We start from the raw sequence: 23,829 nt of genomic DNA, 5'->3' as shown, positions 1-23,829 counted from the left end.
CCCTAAATGGCTGCTAAGTTTGCTTATGTTTTGGGCCGGCCTTGGGAAGAGTATGCCAGACACACAGCTTCTCATACATATACATGTATGATAGGATACATTTCTTGGCCAACTGATTAATCAACCAGTTGATTTCTGGGCGCCAATTTCCATAATTTTGGGGGATCGTGATGTGCTGATACTTACATGTGAAGCCCGTCTTATCATCTGATCTTATCTTCATCAGCAAAGGTTTATAAATCAGCCTCTGTTCTCTTCTGCTCTGCAGTGAGACGTTTGACTGACAGACCGACCCACCAGGTCAGGTCTGCACGTTTACAGTTAATAATATTCACATCACTGTTGCCAACTCAGTGACTTTCTTGCTACATTTAGCAACATTTCAGACAACAAAAAAAAAATTATATCAGCCAAAATCAAAATCAGCAGCTCAGGTTTTTTAAAGATCGGTAACCGGCCAGAAAACTGCAATCGGTGCAGCCCTACACAAATAGTCATGACATTCTGTGATTAAATAAATTTCTCTTAAGCGTTACTCTAATAGTTGAACATTAATTTACACCAGGTGAGTCTTTCTCCCCTGAGAATGTGGACCGGTACTGGACTGGTTCTGAGTCTTCAAATGATTTTAACAGAAGTTTGCCATAACTTAGAAGTTGATGTAAAAATAATGTTTGTTTTTAGCCACAAAATGATTATGGTCAGCAGCAAACAACATATCCCCAACTACAGCTTAGAGCAGCTCATCCATGTAGCAGCCATGTAGCCTGACATAAAAACATTTTGCTAGACAAAGTCAAACATTGAGACGTTTTAATTATTATCAAATACGGTGTGTTATTCTAAAAATAAATCACTTTATAGTGAAATAGTGTGTTTTTGATATTATAATGACTTAGAAATTACTTTAAAAAAAAAATAAATCAGCTCCACTGAGGGGGCCCTTTAGTGGCCCTAAGCGGCTGCTTAGTTTGCTTGTGCCTTGGGCCGGCCCTGACCTGGACATGACTCAAAGGAGCCAGAAAGTGGAGGAGATGAAAAGAAGTTTGGTTTCACACCAGAATGTTCAAAAAAAGCCAAATAGCCACGTGAAGCTGCTGTAAAGGTCAGTTATATTGTGGCAGCAGAGATCGCAAAATCAGGGAGAGTTTGGAAAAACGGTGCATGATGAAAGTTTGTGACACGTAGCTGCAGTGAGACCTTTTAAAACTAAACTGTGCCTGTGGGAAAATCAGATGCAACAAGGAAACCTTGGCCATTTCCCCTGCTGCCAAACCATAAAAACGCAGCTCTCTAACGCCGTGTTCTCCTGCACAGTTTGCTGATAAACTCAGCGAACTCTGCGCTGAGTTTAGCCGGAGATTTGCCGACTTTCATGCCCAGAAGTTTAGATTTGAACTGCTAAGTAATCCCTTCACAGTCGATGTGGAAAACGCACCAACCAGCCTCCAAATGGAGCTGATTGATCTCCAGTGTAAAGACACGCTGTGGTCAAAGTATGAAGCCGCAAAGTTTCCGCAGTTCATCCCTGACACAAAGCCTCAGCTCCACACCCAAGCTGCTCAAATGCTTTCCATGTTCGGCAGCAATTATCTGTGTGAGCAACTTTTCTCCACGATGAAGATGAAACAAAACATCTCACAGGAGTCGTCTGACTGATGAACACCTTTGTTCCATACTGAGGATTTCCTGAGCTCACAGCCTGAACCCAGACATCGACGAATTAACATCCAAGAAGAGATTCCAGGTATCTGGCTTGAGCACAACAGATTAGATCAGTGAGGCAACATGAGCGATAATTAATGTTTCCTTTGTTACGTTTTCTTGCACAAAGGATCACTGTGTGGCAAATCACTGAATGGTTGATTTATTTATTGTGTTTCTTTATATATATATATATATATATATATATATATATATAAAGGCTCCAAATAGAAAAGAAGTATAACATTTTTATTTAAATTTTATTTAATAAATTAATGCCATTTAATTTAATATAAAAAAAAACTAAGGTGATATGGCGTTCGAGCTTCAGCCTGTCACGTGATTCGCTCTGGGATTCATCTTGCTGACGTCACCTGCTTTGGGCCTACGCAACATACACAGTGACGTGGCTAGATAAGTAAACAGTCCTATGACGTCACAGAGGCGGTTATATACCGAATATCTCTGTTATATGTATTCAACGTCCGTCAGTAAGAGACAGAAGCACCGATCATTTTTGAACATGAGTTTTCTATCTGGATCACCACGTTTTATTGGATCTGGTTTGGGGCTGCACAAAGTCGACCAGCCCAAACTAAATACCACCTTTAACATCGAGAAATTCAGGAATAACGTGGCTCGAGAAAAACCTGAATTTCTCCCCTCCCGTCATATCAGCTCCACAATGGGGCTGGTCGAAAAATCACAAATCTTTTGTACCGGAGTCCCACTGTCTCGCGTGGACCTAATAAGAGCTTTAAATCGACCACGTCAAGTGAAAGATGCATCAACACAGACGTGTTACACTGATTTCCAGTTTGACAACATGGATTTTCTCCCACCACCGGACAGAGATGACGAGGATCAAGAACCAGCTGAGAATAACATCGGCCAGGCTCAGCAAGGGAGGAAATATTTTTCAAACCTTTTTGACCAGGACCTGATCGGTGTTTGTGGAGCAGGAATGATTAAAGGTCTACGCAAAGCCCTCAATGCTACACGAGGAATATGCTCTGACGTAATGGGATTGTTATTTGGAGAAGTCCCTGCCGACAAAGAGGAGGAGGACCCATATGCAAAAATTGTGTGGCATTGAGAGTGGCTGTTTGTGTCTGAAGCGCAAACTGGAGCAGACAGACGCTGGAGCTGACAGAGCAGATTATCCACCCTTCTTGGAGTCCTTAGAGGGGTACTGGAGAGTGCCCCTCCTGGGGACTCCTTGTTCCACTGTGGGACGTTAACTCTCACGTGGACAATGACAGTGAGACCTGGAGGAGCGTGGTTGGGAGGACTGGTCCCCCAGATCTGAACTCGAGAGGTGTTCTGTTGTTGGACTTCTGTGCTTGTCACGGACTGTCCATAACTAACACCATGTTCAAGCATAAGGGTGTCCATATGTGCACTTGGCACCAGGACACCCTAGGCCACAGTTCAATGATCGACTTTTCCGTCGTATCATCGGATCTGCGGCGGGATGTCTTGGACACTCGGGTGAAGAGTGGTGCGGAGCTGTCCACTGACCACTACCTGGTGGTGAGGTGGCTCCATTTGTGGGGGAGGATGCCGGTCAGACCTGGAAGGCCCAAACGTGTTGTGAGGGTCTGCTGGGAACGTCTGACAGAGTCCCCTGTGAGATGGAGCTTTTACTCCCATCTCTGGCAGAACTTCGACCACGTTCCGGCTTTTAAGCCTCCCTGGTAAGGTCTATTCAGGGGTCCTGGAGAGGAGCGTCCGTCGGATAGTTGAACCTCGGATTCAGGAAGAACAGTGTGGTTTTCGTCCTGGTCATGGAACACTGGACCAGCTCTACACCCTCAGCAGGGTCCTGGAGGGTACATGTGAGTTCACCCAACCGGTCTACATGTGTTTTGTGGACTTGGAGAAGGCGTTCGACCGTGTTCCTCGAGGAGCGCTGTGGGGGTTCTCCGGGAGTATGGGGTACCGGACACTTTGTTACGGGCTGTCAGGTCCCTTTATGACCGGTGTCAGAGTCTGGTCCGCATTGCCGGCAGGAAGTCGGGCTCGTTTCTGGTGAGAGTTGGACTCCACCAACGCTGCTCTTTGAAGAAATTCTGTTCTTCATTGGACAGAATTTCTTGGTGCAGCCGAGGTGTTGAGGGGATCCGTTTTGGTGGCCTTAGGATCACATCTCTGCTTTTTGCGGATGATGTGGTCCTATTGGCTTCATCAAGGCGTGATCTGCAGTTCTCGCTGGAGTGGTTCGCAGCCGAGTGTGAAGCGGCCAGGATGAGGATCAGTGCCTCCAAATCCGAGGCCATGGTCTTGAGCCAGAAAAGGGTAGAGTGCCTTCTCTGGGTCAGGGTGGTGTCCTGCCCCAAGTGGAGTAGTTTAAGTATTTTGGGTTCTTGTTCACGGATGAGGGAAGAAGGAAGCGGGAGATCGACAGGTGGATTGGTGCCTCTGAAACGGGCGCTGTCCCAGTCTGTTGTGGTGAAGAGAGATTGGTGGCAGTGAAGACAGAGCTGAGTCAACAAGCGAAGCTCTCAATTTACCAGTTGAGAGTTCAGAGGGGCCGGCACAGGGCTCAAAAGAGTCACAAAGAGGCGGGGACTCAGGAGGAGCACGAGGAGGCGAGGATTCGGGAGGAGCACGAGGAGGCGAGGATTCGGGAGGAGCACGAGGAGGCGAGGACTCGGGAGGAGCACGAGGAGGCGAGGACTCGGGAGGAGCACGAGGAGGCGAGGACTCGGGAGGAGCACGAGGAGGCGAGGACTCGGGAGGAGCACGAGGAGGCGAGGACTCGGGAGGAGCACGAGGAGGCGGGGACTCGGGAGGAGCACGAGGAGGCGGGGACTCGGGAGGAGCACGAGGAGGCGAGGATTCGGGAGTACGAGGTGGCGGGGATTCGGGAGGAGCACGAGGAGGCGAGGACTCGGGAGGAGCACGAGGAGGCGAGGATTCGGGAGGAGCACGAGGAGGCGAGGACTCGGGAGGAGCACGAGGACGAGAGGATTCGGGAGGAGTACGAGGAGGCGAGGATTCGGGAGGAGGCGAGGACTCGGGAGGAGCACGAGGAGGCGAGGATTCGGGAGGAGCACGAGGAGGAACTTAATGTATATTTACATAGAAATAAAATTGTTTAAAGCTGCAGATTGCAAACAACTTTCCTTAATCTCCAAGTGTTGAACAGGAACAAAAACCCTAAACTAAAAATAAAACTGTTTAACTGTTTCCTTTGGTTGTTCCTGGGTCATTCTTTTTTTGCGACAACATTCCATGTCCCTGTGTTTTGTTTATAATTATTTTTGGTACCAATAAATGTACATATTGGTTTAAGTTTTTAAAATTAGCAATATTTTCTATGCTGTCAGTAATAATGAGTAAAAAAAAAAAAAAAATATTTTTACTATACAGATATAAATGACTCGTAACTACATGATGTTACAATTTGAAAAATAAAGCATAGTAAAAAGGATACACTGTTTTTAAGAAAAAGTTTATTTTTATTCAAAATTTACATGTTTAACTCTGTGATCTATATGTAAATGTTCCTAACAGGGTGGAACACATTCAGAGACAATGGTGAAATAAAACAACTGTAATCATTAAGTTATCCAATCATGGGCTTGCCCTTTAGTAATTTCTTATTCTTAAACATGTCAGTGTTGTAACACAATATTTAAAACTTATAAAATACTTTTTTTCCCCAAAAGTCCTGAAGCCAAAATGTTGCCACAAAAAAAGAATCACCCTCGACTGGCAACTCTTCTAGTCTGCAACTATTAATAAACAAACAAAAATTAATGCCTGTCAGAGCAATCTGAATGTCAATTTTAATTTGTTCAGTCAGTAAAATCAGGAGAAATGTGCTATACAAATACTATTTGATCTGATTTTCTTAATGAAAATTACATTGCAAAGACATATTAAGAAAAACCTTTATTTTGTCTTCAGTCAGTTCTTCCTCTTTTCTTCCTCCATGAAGGATAAATCATTTTTTGAGACATTGTTTTGCTAACTTATCTTCTACTGGAGCTTTGGATGTTTAGATGTACTCTGGTACTCATGGCAGCTCATATTACCAGCGCAGCGTGCAATACCTACCGCGGCCACCAGGGGACCCCCAAGAACAATAATTTTTTTCTTTTTGTCCACGAAACAATGATTTCTACAAACTATGACATATATTATTGTAAAAACAAATCACTTCATGATGGAATTGTGCGTTTTTCTCATTTTAATGACATACACATTTTCACTAAAACAACAAAAAACGGTCTACTGAAGGGGCCCCTTGGTGGCCCTAAATGGCTGCTTAGCTTGCTTATGTTTTGGGCCGGGCCTGGGAAGAGTATGCAAGACACACATCTTCTCTGAGCAGTCTGATAGCCTGCTTGCTACGCAGGGCCCCGCAAAAGGGAAAAGGCCTTTTGAAGCAGCATGTTGCACGTTGGATTGTGGACATGGTGGAACAGGCTATATGTTTTAAAGGGCCACCACCCCCCTGCGGGTGTACGGTGCCATTCTACCAGGGGCATTAGTGTGTCATGGGCCACTATGAATGGGGTCACTCTGGAGGCTGTATGTGCAGCAGCCTCCTGGTCATCTCCCCAAATACTTTTGCTATGTTCTACAGGGTCAACCTCTGGCGGTCATCCGGGATTCATAGAACCGTAGTTACAGTCGTAACGTTCGTTCCGTTCCGTCTGCCATAACAACAGTTTGCCTGTCGGAGAACAGCTCTACTTCCGCGTCAGCCAGCGTCATGTCAATTAGACCAAAGCTCTTCTTCTGATAGAAAGAGTGAATTTTATTATAAACAGCAACAAGCTACAACTCTACAAACATTTTCCCTCTGAAGATGGAGCACAGAAAAGAAAAAGAAAATTACGCAATGCAAAAATATTTATTATATGATAAAAAAGACTAAATCCAATGAGGTCTAAAAGTGAGACTAACTGCATCGGTGTCCAACAGTCTGGTTCTGCCTGAACTCGTCTCACATCGACTCTGGCTTCAGTCTTCTTCATTTCTAACAGACATGTTCACACAGAAAGTCCCTCACACATCGTGACTCCATGACCAGGAATGACTTTCTATATGATCAGATGGTTGATGAGTGAAAAAGCTGCAGAGGTTGAACTGATCCACTCTGAGTCTGGAGGAAGGAGCCGTGTCCTCTCTTCATCCATCAGATCCTTCACTCAGACGCTCTCTGGTCAAACTGGGATCAGTGGAGTTTGTTCATGGATCTGTCGTCTCTCTGCAGAACAAGAAGAAAAACAGTCAGATAATCAAAGAGAGACAAAAACAGAAATTAAGAGACAAACCTTTAACTTTGAGTAGAACCGTTTTCTCTCTCTGAAGGTTTCCTGTCAAACTGTAGACTAAACATCTGTACTCTCCACTGTCTGTCTCTGTGGGTAATCTCAGAGTCAGACTGAGGTCTCCAGTCTTCAGCAGGTCTTCATCCATCCTGGTTCTGTTTCTGTAGAACCGGTTCTGTTTCTCAGGCTGGTCAGAGTTATTCTGATGAACATGAACTGTCACGTAGTTTCCCTTTCTCCACTCCAGTTCAGCGTCTCCAGGTAGATCAGGTGTTGTTCTGAATGGCAGCAGGACAGACTCCGCCCCCTCCTCCACCTCCACCTGGCAGACTGAGAGAAGATCAAGGTGAGTTTACAGGACACTTTGTTTTTATGCATCTCTGCCTCCTGCGTCTTCCCTCATTCTGACATATGTTCAATGAAACACAGGAAAAAAAGCTGAGCTGACTGTAAAATACTATTGTGTCAAAACTATAAGCTTGGCCTTTAAAGTTAAGGTGTGAAAACTTTAGGTTTAGGGAGCTGCTGCTGACTCCCTTATTGAGGAAGATTATTGTTTTTCACAGAAACAGAATGTTAAACCAGACATTTGCAGTGTTTTCTCTTTGTACATGTTGCTGATGTCATACAGGAGGAGGTGAAAGTGCAAACGTGGTGAAGAGGATATAAACATCATTTATGTTGTGTGTAAGCTCACTCTGAACCTCTGGGAACCTTCAGGAATCTGTTTTCAGCTTCTTGAGTAAATTAATACATTGGCAAAGATGCGTCTTCTGTAAAATTATTGATTCTGTGTATTTAGCTAAAATTGTGTCTCATTTTATCAAATCAAATGTAATCCACTGACCTTTGACCTCCAGCTGAACTTGTTTCTTCATCAGGACGTCTCCGTTCCTGCTGGAGACTTTACAGGTATAGATCTCACCGTCTTCCTCAGTGGGCCGTCTCAGAGTCAGACTCAGGTCTCCAGTCCTCAGCGGTTCTTCATCCATCTTGGTCCTGGTTCTGTAGAACTGGCTCTGTTCTCCAGGCTGATCAGAACCGTTCTCATACACATGGGCCTTCTTGTCTGGGCTCTTTATCCACTCCACTCTCACATCTCCAGGCAGATTCTCTGTGGTTCTGCAGGGCAGCAGGACCGACTCCACATCTGAATCCACCTTAATCTGATGTTGGACTGAGAGACAACAGAGGACAAGATGATCGTTGTAGTTAGCAGCAGATCTTAGAGCAGAGACACAAAAAGACCTGAAACCCCATTTCAGTTGATTCAGAGCTTATATTGTATCACAGACAGTGGTGGACAGTAATGTGGTGGAAAGTACATTTACTTGAGTACTGTACCTAAGTAAAACTTTTTGAGAATCTTTATTTTAATTAAATATTAAATCCTGCTCAGATCTAAAGGATGAGATTTATTTTTTGGTTTGGCCCTGAGGCTGGTCCAGGGGTGAAGAGCTGCTGGCCTGCTGTTTGTCAGTTCCTTCATTATATTAAATCATCAGTAAGGTTTTCTCATTTCCAAATGTTGACCTCAACATTCACTTCAAGTTGATGAGGATTAATTTCTATCACTTCAATTCTCTGGAGAAACTTATCAAAGTCCTCAACAGTGAACTGTGGTCCAACTTGTAACTCAGGAAATTAAGATAAAAAAATCATACTGTCCTTAAATTTGAGGTAATCTAGTATTGGGGGTAGAGAGTGTAAAAGTAACAAGTCAGGTATATTAAGTACATTTTTGAAATACAAAAATTATTGAAGGTACAACTGAGGACAAGAAACCAAGAGAAGCTCAGGGTCACTTTGTGAAGCCTAACAGGGGGTTTCTGTGCCTTATGTCTGCATCATTACAGTCAAACAGTTTATGCTACTGGAACTTGAAGAAATTTACAATTTAGTCCCAAATTATTCTTCACCTCATAAACCAAGAATGAAAGGAATCCAACCTGTGCTACTTCATCATTTGTTATATAACTTTGTCTTTGAAAATGAAACTCACACATTGACCTTTGACCCTCTAAAGAGTTAGTCAACACTACTGATCACAACCAATCAACTTATAACAATAAATAACATTTAAACCTCTGACCTTTGACCTGAAGCTTTACTTGTTTCACCATCATTATGTCTCCATCTCTATTGAAGACTTTGCAGGTGTAGATGTTCTTGTCTCCAATTGTGGGATGTTTCAGAGTCAGACTCAGGTCTCCAGTCTTCAACAGGTTTTCATCCATCTTGGTTCTGGTTCTGTAGAAATGGATCTGTTTTCCAAGCTGATCAGAACCATTCTTATACACATGGACCTTTTCACGGTCTCTATCCCTCCACTCCACTTTAGCATCTCCAGGCAGATTCTCTGTGGTTCTGCAGGGCAGCAGGACCGACTCCACCCCTGATTCCACCTTCACCTGTGGGACTGAGAGACAAGGACAAGATGAGCTGGACAGACAGCAGCAGTTCTGAGGACATTTCCTGGAAGTAGAACAGGTTTGTTTTCAAACTAGAGCAGTTTTTTTTTTTTTTTTTACATATTTATTAAATTGTCACTGTGTCCTGACAGGTGGAGGAGGGAGGTCTGTAGTGCAGCAGAGAGCTAGGCTACTATTAGCACCAAAACACGTCAGGATTTTAAAGATCAGTGATCAGCCAGAAAACTGCAGTCAGTGCTCCACGGTTTTCTTTTTAATACATTAGTCTCTCTGTAGAACATTTGATTATTGTGTTTAATGTACTGACCATAAATGTTATGATTATTCTTCAGTTATTGAAGTATTTCAACATGTCTTGAATATGTCCAATCGATGAAATTCTATTTCATTATTGGGGGGGAAATAAACAGAGAAATTTCTTAAGCACAATTTTTGGGTGGTGGTTGGCAAAGTAACATATGTGGTTTAAAAAGTTTTTGATGTGTTCAAGCTACATTAACAAAAATTAAATCAAATGTGTGTTTTCTCAGTAGACCCATACAAGTCCAACTAAAACTCAAATGTTTAGATATGAGTTTGGTTCAGAGTCACAGATCTAATCTCTGCTACACCTTTACAAAAATGTAAGGTTCTAAATAAAAAGTTTTAATGAGTGACTCCACTTAATTAAATTCCTCAAAAATATTGATTTATTGTGGTGGCTGTCAATACAAGTTATGTGTTATTTAAATTACAACGCAAGTTGCTTTATTTTCAAACCGTTTTTTAGTTTTGCCATGTGGCAAAGCCATGATGGCTGAGAACCAACAAGTAGACTGATATGAATGTCTGGGAAGTATCATAACTTAAACTTAATGCTCAAAGCACCAGGGTTTTTATAGAAAAATATTCAGATTTTATTTTATAGTTTTAAAGGATCCACATTGGATCTAAAAAAAATCATCCTTATTTTTTTCTTAGATAAAAAACGGATTTATTTATTCGTTTCTTTTGCCTTTTTATATTGATTGTTAAAATACAAATATTTCTTTAATGATTTATTTGGGGGGCACAATTCTACATTTCTACGAAGAATATGTCTACATATTGGACAAAACATTCCTAAAGAAAACAAACTTAATGTTCTTTCTTCATCTTCTGTGCACTGTATTTATATGTTTCTCTTCATTCATATCTTTATCTGTTTCTCTCTTTTTAATTGTTCTACATGTCATTTTATTTGACATCATCTCATATAAAATTGATATTTTTTTAAAATGTGTTTTTTAATCCTGGATGTAAAGCATTTTAGAAATAAGGACAGGTTGAGCTGCATGTCTACATTTACATCTGCAGGTTGACCTTTAACCTTCATCAACAGCCAGGCTGCAGTCATTTTAAATATCATGTAACTACTGAACTCACTGCTGACATGGAGCTGAACTTGTTTCTTCATCAGGATCTTTCCAGCCCTGTTGGTGACGCTGCAGGTGTAGATCTTTCTGTCTCTATCAGTGGGCCGTCTCAGAGTCAGACTGAGGTCTCCAGTTCTCAGTGGGTTTTCATTCATCCTGGTTCTGGTTCTGTAGAGGTCATGCTGTTCTCCTGGCTGATCAGAACCGTAGTCATACAGATGGACCTTCCAGTTTTTGCTGTTCGTCCACTCCACTCTAACATCTCTGGGCAGGAAAGGTCTGGTTCTGCAGGGCAGCAGGACAGACTCTGCCCCTGAATCCACCTCCACCTGTTTGACTGAGAGACAACAGAGGATTCATAAATTGTTGATTAATAAATGGTTATAAATGCTGAGCAAAAGGCGTTTACTGGACCAGTTAGAACACATTTTCTGTTGCTATGCTTTATGTTTAGAAATTCTTCATGTTTCACTTTTTTCTCCCTCTGGTGTGGTAAGCGGTTGCTAGCTTAGCTTTAGCTACTATGGCTATATGTTCTGTCCAGTTGTTTCTCCATCTCAGGTGAAAATCCTGTTATTTGTTGTTCCGTATCGCCCACCAGGTCATTACTCTCAATTACTAACACTGATATGTTCATTATATTCTGATTTTGACATTCATGTAGACTCTTCATGTTTCGTACTCCAGGTTGAAGAGCTACTGGGATTCAAGTAAACCCTGACCTGGAGGTCTTCACACTTTATGACCTACAAACTAAACATGGGAATCCTGAGTGTAAAGAACTGACTGTCCACTCCATCATGAGTTTGGAACTGGACTTCCACACTTTATGCCCTTCAGCACCAGAATCTTAAGAGGCTTCTCTACTTCAACACAACAGGTTTAAATCAAAAGGCAAGTAAGGCTTTGCTGAGTTATTTATTAAATATTTTTTATATCATCTTAACAATACACAATAAGTGCCATGAACAAGAAACAACATATGAAGGCTGTGGCCGTTTTTAAAAGGAAGAAAACTAGGACTAAGAACTGGATCTCCTCCAGCTGCTGGAAAGAGATTCTAATGAAACATCTGATATTTTCCAGGAGTTCAAACTTACCTGGTATGAAATAGTGGCGGAAATGAAACAAAGCACCTCCAGACAATCCAAGAACCAGGAGAACCAGGAAAACTGTGACCCAGATGGGTGTACCCTCTGTGGAGAGACAGAGAAAACATAACCTGGAGCTAGAGCTTTGACCTCTGACCTTTACCTGCAGATTGTTGGAGGGAAATGTTTCTGTAATGCTGTTGTGCAAGAAAAAGTTATGGCACAGATTCAGGTCACTTTAGCTGGGAAAGAATGTTTGCAGGGACCAACTGGAGCCAGAAGTGATTTTCTGTTTGGTCAGATGGAAACAACTTGACTAAATGTTAGTCGACCTTCTTGAGATGGAGCCAGATGTTGTCGATTCTCGGAAAATGCAACATACATATAGTATGAATTGTGCCAGAATAATTGTGTAAATGGAATTAAATGATGCCACACCAATCTACACATCAACTGAGATGAAATTCTATAAAAAGTGATGTATCCAACAAAAGTTGGGAGATTTTGGATATTTGCAAAGCTGTGATGGTTAATGAGATTTGCAGATGTGAATAAATCTCTCTGTGGTTTGGCCGTAGCAGTAAGGAATCTGAGTCCTGTGCGTTTTTTATATATATATATAATCATTCTGTGAGTTAGTCACTTTTATTCCTGTATAACAGGGGTGCCCAAAGTCGGTCCTCGAGGGCCCGGCATCCTACATGTTTTAGTTCTCTCCCTGGTGGTAGTAACAACCTTCTCAGCAAGTCAATGTTCTTCTTAGGCTTCTAACGAGCTAACATTTGATCCAGGTGCGTTAAACCAGGGAGCGAACTAAAACACGCAGGATGCCGGCCATCGAGGACCGACTTTGAACAACCCTGCTCTATATAAGGTCAGACATTTTACCTGGATCCACAGTTTGGACCTGTTCCAGAACCACTCTCTGTCTCAGGATGTCTTTGTCTCTGTAGACGGTGCAGACGTAGCGTCCACTGTCTCTGGCTGTGGGGTATCTCAGGGTCAGGCTGACGTTTCCGGTTCTCAGCAGGTCTTCATTCATGGCAGTGCGGCCACAGTAACGCTTTTCCCTTTCTGCATTGTGTGCACTTGTGTTTGGATATGCATGAACAAACATAAATTCTGGTTCTGATCGGGTCCATTCCACTCTGGTGTCTCTGGGTAAACCAGCAGATGTTTTACAGGGCAAGACAACAAACTCTGCGTCTCTATTGACCTTCATCTCCACCTGGACATCTGGAGAGACATTGAATCATTTCACTGATCCAGAGAGAAGCAGCAGCAGCAGCAATTCTTAACAATCTGGACCAGAACCTTATATTCTGATGATCCAGATGTCATCTGATGATGACATCTGGAGAGACACGTGTTCATGTTGAGTTTTCTTTGCTCTATATTTAAAGGTCATCTGTCACATATGGCATCTGATGGTCTTCTTGGTTCACCACTCTGTGCATCATTCTTTAAATGTTTTGGATATTAACATGTACAAAGTAACTAACCTTTGACATTGAGCTGAACCTCTGTCAGCTTTAGCATCTTTACGTTATCAGCGATGCTGCAGATGTAGTTTCCACTGTCAGTCGGTTGAGGCTTTCTGAAGGTCAGACTGTAGTTTCCAGTTTCCAGAGCATCAGGACTCATCGATGTTCTTCCTCTGTAGATCTGGTTCTGTCCTTCTGTATCACTGCCTTCTTGTCGAAAGAGGAAAACTTTGGAGTCGTGATCGTTACGAGTCCAGATAACGAAGGGATCTTCAGGAATTATTCCCCCATAAAGGCAGGGCAGCAGGACAGACTGCGCCTCCTCAAACACTTCTATCACTGCAGTCTGGATCCCTAAGGACACTAACGGCACACACACATTTAAATCACACCGTCATACACTGAAATAATTCCAGAATCACTGGAATGCAGCTGCTGCTAAGAAAGGAACAACCAGTTATTAGTTTCTCCTTTGTTGCAAACATCTTTCATTTTAAAATCTTCATCTGTGAGATTTCAGCTCAACATGAAAAATTAGGACATCGAGATGGAAGCAAACACTTCTGAACAGTTAATGTCCAGGATGTGGGGGGTCTGCAGAGATGTTAGTGACCCCTTCATTGCCTGACCCTGGATCAGTTCTGGTCATCGTCGTGGTTCACTGGGACCTGTTGGTGAACGGGTCATGGCATTCTGCTAGCCTGAAACTCAGAAACGATCCTCACTGAGGCCCAGAGGGGCCAACCTGCTGATCAGAGGAAGCTGGTCTTACCGTACAGGAGGATCCCAAACGTCACCAACGTCTTCATCTTCCTCTCAGAGAGCAACAGTGTCACACTTCTCCTCTACAGAAACTACTGATGAGCTCTGAGAAAATGTTTAGTTTCATCTTTGTTAAACTGGTCAAGTCATTGAAAGGTCAAAATGAAGATAAACCCGTTTTGTTCCAGGCAGGTCATGTGATCTTGTCGTTTTTAAAACATTGTTCTATGTATTAGAAGAATGAACACATTCTTCAACGTGTTCATTCAGTCAGCAGAAACAAAAACACTCAGCTGATAACTGAACTTTCAGTTGTTTGTTTATGACCATCACTGAAACAATCATATATAAAGACTGAATCTATTCTACCCACAACTATGTGTGAACCAGGTTTTGGTAAGAATGAGACGTTTTGCCGTTTCCATCTGTTAGCACCCGATGATCCTCAGATAAAACCAGACTCTCCTGATTGTCTTCATTCCTTCATGGTTCTTTGAACCCCACCCACCAACAGCTTCGTCTCTTCCTCATGTCTGCAGAATGTTGCTCAGGAAAAGACAGACTTACAAACAAATCTGCTTTCTGTTTCACAGTTTCTGATGAATATTTTAAAGTCAGCATCTCTGCTGACTTTAACAGCTGAACAGTTTCAGCTCACTGCAGATTCCCTCTAAGAGCCAAACAAACAAAACTCTGGTTTCTCATGTTTAGTTTTATTCATGTTGCTACTGATTTAATGTCTCTGACAACGAGTCCTCCAGAGATTTCACTTTAGTCTTACCCAGCAGTGGAATAATAAAACAATCAGATTCTATTCTATTCTCGTTTATTCTAGATCTGTAAACGTCACGGTGACTGATAATCCCTCAGACAGCGTGTATTGATGCACCAGTTAATTTTGTTTCTCTTGACATGTCGCATCACGTACTGCGCACATCGCTGGCGGCAGATCACCTGTCTTCTTCCGGAGCAACTCCCATATGCAGCTTTGCGGAATCTGTAGATTTCTGATATTTTCTTGCACAGCATCTCTGTTCCAGTTCAACCTGCTGAACATTTGATTTCTGACGGTTCAGTTTATCACCTGAGTTTATGGCTACATCTTCATTTCCCTGAAATATGACCAAAATCGGATTAAAGTATTCTACTTTATTTGTCTTTTGCCCACTAAATATGTTTTCTGACAACCTCTTGGTGATTCATTTCATTTGGAAAATTGAAGCCTGCTTGTCTAGGTGATGCCGAGTTGGATGGTAATGCTCTAATTTCCCCAAAGGATATGTTCCAAAAAATCATGACCCTGATTATAAGCCCTGGAATACAGCCAAGTCAATAAAACAGGATTAAAAAGAATCGCCAGTGAGAATATACTGTTCCCCCAATTGGTAACAACTGTTTTCATCTCTTCTAACATTTAAAGTACAAACAAGGAGGTTGCGTATGTCTTCATTTTTACCCAGGAGGCATTTCGGCTAAACCGTTAGTGAAACAGCCATTGGGGCTGACTAGTATATATTCCATTGGGGAAGGTAAGTTTAACATTAAATACACCTTTCTCAACAGGCGAGGGCACACTTTCTCCATCTATAATCAGACATTTAAGTGACTTGAAACCATTTCTCCCTCCCTGGCACCTCCAGATCCGGGCCCCAATCCGGTCCGGCTTAATAGCATTAAACCTTTAACAGTATTTTTACATTGTTTCACTGAGAACTACCTGCTGGTTTCTACTGCTGATCAGGCTCTGTTGCAGCTTCCACAGGAAGGACCTTCTGCCACAGCTGGGGGGTCAGATCCTGCATCCCAATCTCTGTCACCTCCACCTCTGGGTTTGGCCGCTACAGGGCCCGGTATTACCTTCTCGGAGTAAGACGGAGACATCGGACATATAGTGACTATTGCTAGGTCCCCTTGCATATGCTGGTCTACACCCATAAGTGGAAGGTTAACAGCTGGTGTCATGCTAGACATGAGGACCCTATACACTGTCATATTTCTGTTATTTTAATCTTCTTTCAAGCAATTCTTTCTGAAGGTCAGTCTCCAGCCACTCTGAAAGTTTATGTTGCTGCCATGTCTTGTTTGCATACGGTGATGGGTGGAGAGATGATGGGTCGTAACAAGGATGTTTCCTAGTTTCTGAGAGGTGCCCAACGTTTGGACCCTCCCACACAGCCTGTCGGACCTGTGTGGGACCTCTCTCTTGTCCTTGCTGCCCTATGATCTCCTCCGTTTGAGCCCTTGGCTGAAGTGCTTCTCAAGGAAGACCGCTTTTCTCTTTGCCATTGCTGTAGCAAAGAGGGTAGCTGAACTACATGTGTTGTCTGTTCACGAGTCCAGTTGGCGTTGGAACCCAGCTGGTTCAGGCGTTACTCTTTGGCCCCTCGTAGCGTTTCTTCCTAAGGTGGCCTCATCTGCAAGTCACTCTGTGCTCCTCCAGCTTGCTCGCTTTGATGCAGGTGGGCCTGATGAGCCTCTCTGCCCTATTCAGGTACAGGAAGAGTTAAAGACAGCCCAAACCTCCTTGGGGCCCTAAGCAAAATGTGGTTTTGGGGCCCTCCAGTTCTGCTAAAAATGTAGACTGGCTGCAATCATCAGTCCAATCATTAGATCATTCACACACCTGCTATAAACTTAATGCATCTCTGGCAGTGCTGTTTACATTATATACATGTATGATACGATACATTTGTTGGCCATCTGATTAATCAACCAGTTGATTTCTGGGCGCCGATTTCCATAATTTTGGGGGATCGTGATCTGATCATACTTACATGTGAAGCCGATCTTATCTGATCTTATCTTCATCAGCAAAGGTTTATAAATCAGCCTCTGTTCTCTTCTGCTCTGCAGTGAGACGTTTGACTGACAGACCGACCCACCAGGTCAGATCTGCACGTTTACAGTTAATAATATTCACCTCACTGTTGCCAACTCAGTGACTTTCTTGCTAAATTTAGCAACATTTCAGACAACAACAAAAAAATTAATATCAGCCAAAATCAAAATCAGCAGCTCAGGTTTTTTAAAGATCGATAACCGGCCAGAAAACTGCAATCGGTGCAGCCCTACACACATATTCATGACATTCTTTGATTAAATACATTTCTCTTAAGCGTTACTCTAATAGCTAAAACTTTAATTTATGCCAAGTGAGTCTTTCTCCCCTGAGAATGTGGACCAGTACCGGTACTGGACTGATTCTGAGTCTTCAAATGATTTTAATAGAAGTTTGCCATAACTTAGAACTTGATGTAAAAATAATGTTTGTTTTAGCCACAAAATGATTATGGTCAGCAGTAAACAACATATCCCTAACTACAGCTTAGAGCAGCTCATCCATGTAGCAGCCATGTAGCCCGACGTAAAAAACATTTTGCTAGACAAAGTCAAACATTGAGACGTTTTAATTATTATCAAACACGATGCGGAATTGTAAAAAAATATCACTCTGTAGTGAAATTGTGTGTTTTTGATATTATAATGACTTAGAAATTATTACTTAAAAAAAAAAAAATCAGCTCCACTGAGGGGGCCCCTTGGTGGCTGCTTAGTTTGCTTGTGCCTTGGGCCGGCCCTGACCTGGACATGACTCAAGGGGCCAGAAAGTGGAGGAGATGAAAAGAAGTTTGGTTTCACAACATAATGTTCAAAAAAGCCAAATCACCAAGTGAAGCTGCTGTAAAGGCCAGTTTTATTGTGGCAGCAGAGATCGCAAAATCAGGGGGAGTTTGTAAAAACAGTGCATGATGAAAGTTTGTGACCTCGTGTCCCCAGGAGAAAAAAAAAACATTTTCAAATGTGAGCCTGAGCAGAAACGCTGCAGCTGATCGCACCTATGATCTCGCCACCAATCTGCATGTCCAGCTAATGGAAAAGATTTGGTGGCATTCTGCCTTGCTGTGGATGAGAACAGCAACGGGTCTGATACTGCGCAGCTGTCAGTCTTCATCCGTGGAGTGGACTCAAATCTGTGTGATTACGGAGGAACTTTTGGGATTAAGATCCATGCATGGCACAACCACTGTAAAGGAAATTTTTGAAAAGGTTCCCAAATGATTAACTGAAATAAAGCTGCCGTGGGATAAACTCGTGGGAGTAACGACAGATGGTGCCCCAGCAATGTCCGGTCAGAAAAGTGGACTGGTGAGCAGGGCTCGGGAGAAGATGCGGGAAGAGAACTGTGCAGGTGAGCCAACTGTTTATCACTGCATTACATCAGGAATCACTGTGTGGCAAAGCCCTAAAGATGGAACATGTTGTGACCACAGTGACACAAGTAGTGAACTTTATAAGAGCCAAAGGTCTGAATCACCGTTTAAGTCTTTTTTGGAGGAATGTGGGTCGGAACATGCAGACGTGCCGGATCACACCGAGGTGAGATGGTTAAGCTGAGGAAAAGTACTGCACAGGTTTGTCGAGCTGCGGGAGGAAATATGTCAGTTTCTGGAAGGCAAAATGAAAACCACAGCAGAGCTCCGACTGGATGGTTGATTTATTTATTATGTTTCTTTTATATTTTTATTTATTAACCTGTGGATTTTTTTTTCGATATTTAAATCAGAAGGCTGCAAATAGAAAAGTATACAATTTTTATTTAAATTTCATTTAATAAATTAATTGCATTTATATATAATTCAATAATTAAAATAAAAAAAAATACAAAGGTGATATGGCGTTCGAGCAGCCTGTCACGTGATTCGCTCTGGGATTCACCTTGCTGACGTCAGCTGCCTTGAGCTTACGCAACATACACAGTGACGTGGCTCGATAAGTAAACCGTCCAATGACGTCACAGAAGCGGTTATATACCGAAGATCTCTGTTATATGTATTAAACTTCCCTCAGCAAGTGACAGCAGATACACCGATCACTGGATATTTACTGACATTTTTTGAGGATGAGTTTTTTATCTAGATCATCGAGCTGGATTGGAGCTGGTTTGGGGCTCCACAAAGTCAATCAGTCTGAAATGGATCAGGCCTTTGACTTCGAGAAATTCAGGAGTCATACCGCTCTGGAGAAAACTCAATTTCTCAACTCAGTGGCACGCCCTAACAGCTCCACAATGGGGCTGGTTGAAAAATCAAAAATATTTTGTACTGGCGTGCCACTGTCTCGCGTAGACCTGATAAGAGCACTTAATCGACCACGTCAGGTCAAAGAAGCTGCCACACAAACTTATTATACAGATTTCCGATTTGACGGTGTGCAGTTTCTCCCACCACCAAACAGAAATGAAGAGGACCAATTCGCAGCTGAGAATTACGTCAGCCAGGCTCAGCAAAGGACAAACCATTTTTCAAACTTTTTTGGCCAGGACCCGATCGGTGTTTGTGGAGCAGGTGTGATAAATGGTGTATGCAAAGCCCTCGAAGCAACCAGAGAACTTTGTTCAAACGTAATGGGTTTGTTATTTGGAGAAGACCTCGATGACGAAGAGGAGGAGAATCCTTCTGAAAAAATTGTGTGGCATTGAGACTGGCTGTCTGTGTCTGTAGCGCAAGCTGGAGCAGGTAGATCTGAGACAGACGCTGGAGCTGACAGAGCAGATTATCCACCCTTCTTGGAGTTCTTAGAGGGGTACTGAAGAGGACTCTCTTGTTCCACTGGGGGACGCCAACCCTCACGGACAATGACAGTGAGACCTGGAGGGGCGTGGTTGGGAGAAATGGTCCCCCAGATCTGAACTCGAGAGGTGTTCTGTTGTTGGACTTCTGTGCTCGTCATTGATTGTCCACAACGAACACCATGTTCAAGCATAAGGGTGTCCATATGTGCACTTGGCACCAGGACACCCTAGGCCACAGTTCAATGATTGACTTTGTCATCGTTTCATCGGATCTGCCGCGGCATGTCTTAGACACTCGGATGAAGAGAGGTATGGAGCTTTCCACTGACAACACCAGGTCACTACAAAGGTAGTGACCTGGTGTTGAGTGTCCTCCGGATGTGGGGGTGGATTCCGGTCAGACCTGGCAGGCCCAAACGTATTGTGGGGGTCTGCTGGGAATGTCTGGCAGAGTCCCCTGAGAGGCGGAGCTTTAACTCCCATTCCAGCAGAATTTCGACCACGTTCTGGGGGAGGTGGGGAAAATTGAGTCTTAGTGGACCATGTTCCATGCCCATTGCCGAGGCGGCTTATCGTAGTTGCAGCCACAAGGTTGTCATTCCCCGTCACGGCGGCAACCCTTAAACCCGTTGGTGGACACCTTCGGTGAGGGATGCCGTCTTGCTGAAGAAGAAGCAGCTGATGGGTACGGGCAGGTGAAGTGGCGTGCAGCTCGGATGGTTGCTGAGGCAAAAACTCGCGCGTGGGAGGAGTTTAAAGAGGCCATGGAGAAAGACTTCCACACGGCTTCAAGGTGATTCTTATCCGCCATCTGGCGTCTCAGGAGGGGGGAAGCAGTACAGCACCAACACTATTTATAGTTGGGATGGTGTGCTGCTGACCTCGACTCGGGGCTGGTGGGCAGAATACTTCGAAGTCCTCTTCAATCCCACCAACATGCCTTCCATTGAGGAAGCTTAGCCTGGGGACTCTGGGTCGGGCTCTCCAATATCTGGGGACGAGGTCGCCGAGATGGTTAAAAAGCTCCTTGGTGGCAGGGCCCTGGGGATGTATGAGATCCGCCCAGAGTTTCTTAAGGCTCTGTGTTCTGTAGGGTTGTGTTGGCTGACGCGACTCTGCAATATCGCATGTACATCAGGGGCAGTTCCTCTGGATTGGCAGACCTGGGGTGGTGGTCCACCTGTTCAAAAATGGGGACCGGAAAGTGTGCTCCAATTACAGAGGGATCACACTTTTAAGCCTCCCTGGTAAGGTCCATTCAGGGGTCCTGGAGAGGAGGGTCCGTCGGATAGTCGAACCTCGGATTCAGGAAGAGCAGTGTGGTTTTAGTCCTGGACATGGAACACTGGACCAGCTCTACACCCTCAGCAGGGTCCTGGAGGGTACATGGGAGTTCGCCCAACCAGTCTACATGTGTTTAGTGGACTTAAGGAGCCAGTTGAGGTGGGCATCTGGTTTGGAAGCCTCCTGGACATCTCTCTGGTGAGGTGTTCTGGGCACTTTCTCGGCTGGCCTGTGAACGCCTTGGGATTCTCCCGGAAGAGGTGGAACAAGTGGCTGGGGAGAGGGAAGTCTGGGCCTCCCTTCTTAAGCTGCTACCCCAGTCCATACATTCAACACTTAATGTCTATTTACATAGAAATAAAAATGAAGCAAAATGTTTCAATTTCTTTTGTGTTACAAATGTAATAGCTACAAGCTACTTACAGTTAAAGTATTTTTGACTGAAAAAAAAATTAATTTAGCTTGTCATCTTCATAAAGAGACCATGCTTTTGCATGTACTCGAAATTGTTCAAGAACAGCTTATTTGAGTATACCTTTTCAGGTGTTTTTGGTACTGCCACTTAAGGGGTTAAATGACAGTATATTCATGCGTTAGTGTGACCTCCTCAAATTTCAATGTTCAGATTTGAAAATTGATGTTCACAGAAGGTTTTCATCCAATCTGACTGAGGTTGTTTAGCTAAGTTGCTAAGGAAAAGCTGGACAGATTTTTGAAGACAGACTTATAAACAATTATGCATTATGATACTAGAGTAGCTTTCAATAGGAAAAATCATATTAGTGTCAGTGGAGAGGAAAAAACACGAGGAAGGATCTCAAAACAATATTTATTTTGCAACAAGTTCTGGGACAAATAATCATCCAGCAAAATGTGTAATCATGACCGGCCTATAGATTCTACTGTAAGGTCACAAAAATAAATATTTTATCCAATTTGTTCTAAGACAGCAGAACAATGCACTTCCTTCACGTCACCATAAAATCTTCTAATTTTCTCACCTCTAATTGTAGTTTTCCTTGGCAGTTTGCTCCTGGTTCTACATCTAACTTACCTCCTCAAAAAAAATCTTCCTAGCAAATGTTTTCTAATTAACAAAACAGTTTCTACATTCAGCTGTCCATATGAGCATCTGTTTGCACGGTAACTTTATTAGCATTCCATTGCAATATCCCTGAAGGTCCCAATTAGTGCTATTTCTTCAGCTCCCACTCACTTTCCATTTGCTTCCAGCTACATAACAAGCCATGCTTTCTCACGTTCCCTGTGTTTGGCTGGTTGTTCCCCATTAGCGCTGTCATTTTGTCACCAGCTAGTTATGCGTACACTTAGGATTTATTACTAATTTATGGCTTTAAAGAGTCACAAGGATATAAAAGAGCCAGATATTTCTCACTCTTAACAAAACAGAGCCCCTATTTTTAAAAGAAAAAAAGTACAGCACAAATTTTGCTCATCGGCGTTGGCCTCCTAATTCTCTGCATTGCTGAAATCGCCAACTTACATTCCTGTTGGCCAAATTGAAGCTAGCCCAGCTCTGTAAATATGTCAATATCGCCCCGATAATACAACAAGCTGATGACAGATATAATCAAGCGCTTTCCGCAGCGGCCCCACTCAATCACCTTCAGTCCTCTTCAGTATATTAGATAGATGTCAGGTGTTTTCTTGGCATTCCTCCCTTTTCCTCGTGTGAATGCACTTGAAACGTTTGGAAAGCAGACGAAATTGGCTGCTCTATTTGCCTCATTAAGGATGCCTATTGGCATTCATTTGCAAAACAAATTCGCTTAGCTGGCTTCACATTTAGCCTGATAAAAAAAAAAATTTAAAAATCCGGCCTGAAAATCGCTGACGCGTGACGTGAATTCAAAATACAGCTCTGCGAAAAAAACTAAAATAATACTGAAGAGTGACATGTAAAGTAAGGTGGTGGTGGCAATAGAAAAACATCCAATTCAGCTCAAAGGGAAGACACCTTTTGTTATTTTTACACCGTCTTTTAATGTCACGAGCCGTTTCATAATTTCTGCTGCTTCCAGGGAGAAAACAGGGCAAATAAAACACTCAAAAAATTGTATTATGTAAACCTTGGCTTCACACTATATAAAGTGCCTTTTTAGGTTTCCTCCTGTTAAAGGAAGTCTTTCCACTTCCAACATGAAGCCTAATATGAGGAATTGCAGCAAATTCGGTAAGTTGATACAATTGTTTCTTTACCAACTGGCATTATAAAGTAATCTTAACCATGTTGTATTTTATCTAGAACTGGATTTAAATGTCCAGTGAACTCTAATGGATTCACCTGCTCGAAGATTTGTCTGTGAAATGCAACTCCAACTTTCCAAAGGAGCAGGAGGAAAAATAAATAAATAAAATAGTCTTTCGATGTGCAAAGCAGGTTCAGACTCAGTAAATTTTCAGAACCTCGCATATGTGGGAAAACTAATTTTCAGGAAAGCATTAAATGGTGGTTCAAATGCGACTTGTTTTGTTTCTTACAGGGAGAGCCTTGAATGCCTCCATATGAACGCTTGAGTCGCTATAAATAGCTTCATTTTCCCGAGGCCCTTCAAGTAGAGGGAGAAGATGGAAAGATTGACTGGGGGCTGAAAAGAGGCAGGGAGAGATGGAGAGTGGGAGGAAAACGGCGCTAATATCTCTGTCACTCAAAGATGGCCACCGGAGAGAAACATTTACGCAGCCTAATGTGGAGCATAAAAAATGCTTCAAATGATAGTTTTCAAGAGTAACAGAGTCTATTTAAATATGGAGGACCAAAACTGACATAAGAAATAAAAGCATAAATATATATTTA

At 42.9% G+C, this 23,829-nt stretch overlaps 1 protein-coding gene across 3 annotated transcripts; it reads right to left on the bottom strand.

Annotated features, from left to right (window-relative positions):
• Window positions 1-6,552: 6,552 nt before the first annotated feature.
• On the bottom strand, window positions 6,553-23,829 carry LOC103459547 (CD276 antigen-like). Of its 3 annotated transcripts, XM_081603888.1 has the most exons (9): window positions 14,166-23,829; window positions 13,412-13,756; window positions 12,798-13,145; window positions 11,919-12,014; window positions 10,829-11,155; window positions 9,085-9,411; window positions 7,840-8,169; window positions 6,996-7,322; window positions 6,553-6,928 (listed from the first exon to the last, which is right to left on the bottom strand). In XM_081603888.1, the coding sequence occupies exons 1-9, from the start codon at window positions 14,200-14,202 to the stop codon at window positions 6,885-6,887; spliced, it is 2,181 nt and encodes a 726-aa protein (XP_081460014.1). In that variant the 5' UTR covers window positions 14,203-23,829; the 3' UTR covers window positions 6,553-6,884. The 3 variants fall into 3 exon arrangements, with proteins under 3 accessions (XP_081460014.1, XP_081460016.1, XP_081460015.1); XM_081603890.1 differs by lacking the exon at window positions 9,085-9,411; XM_081603889.1 differs by lacking the exon at window positions 10,829-11,155 and having other exon boundaries at window positions 14,166-23,827.

This window comes from Poecilia reticulata, chromosome 23 (genome assembly GCF_904066995.2).
Source record: "Poecilia reticulata chromosome 23, P_reticulata-male-v2, whole genome shotgun sequence".
Taxonomy (NCBI): domain Eukaryota; kingdom Metazoa; phylum Chordata; class Actinopteri; order Cyprinodontiformes; family Poeciliidae; genus Poecilia; species Poecilia reticulata.
This window is presented reverse-complemented; position numbering and strand designations above follow the sequence as displayed.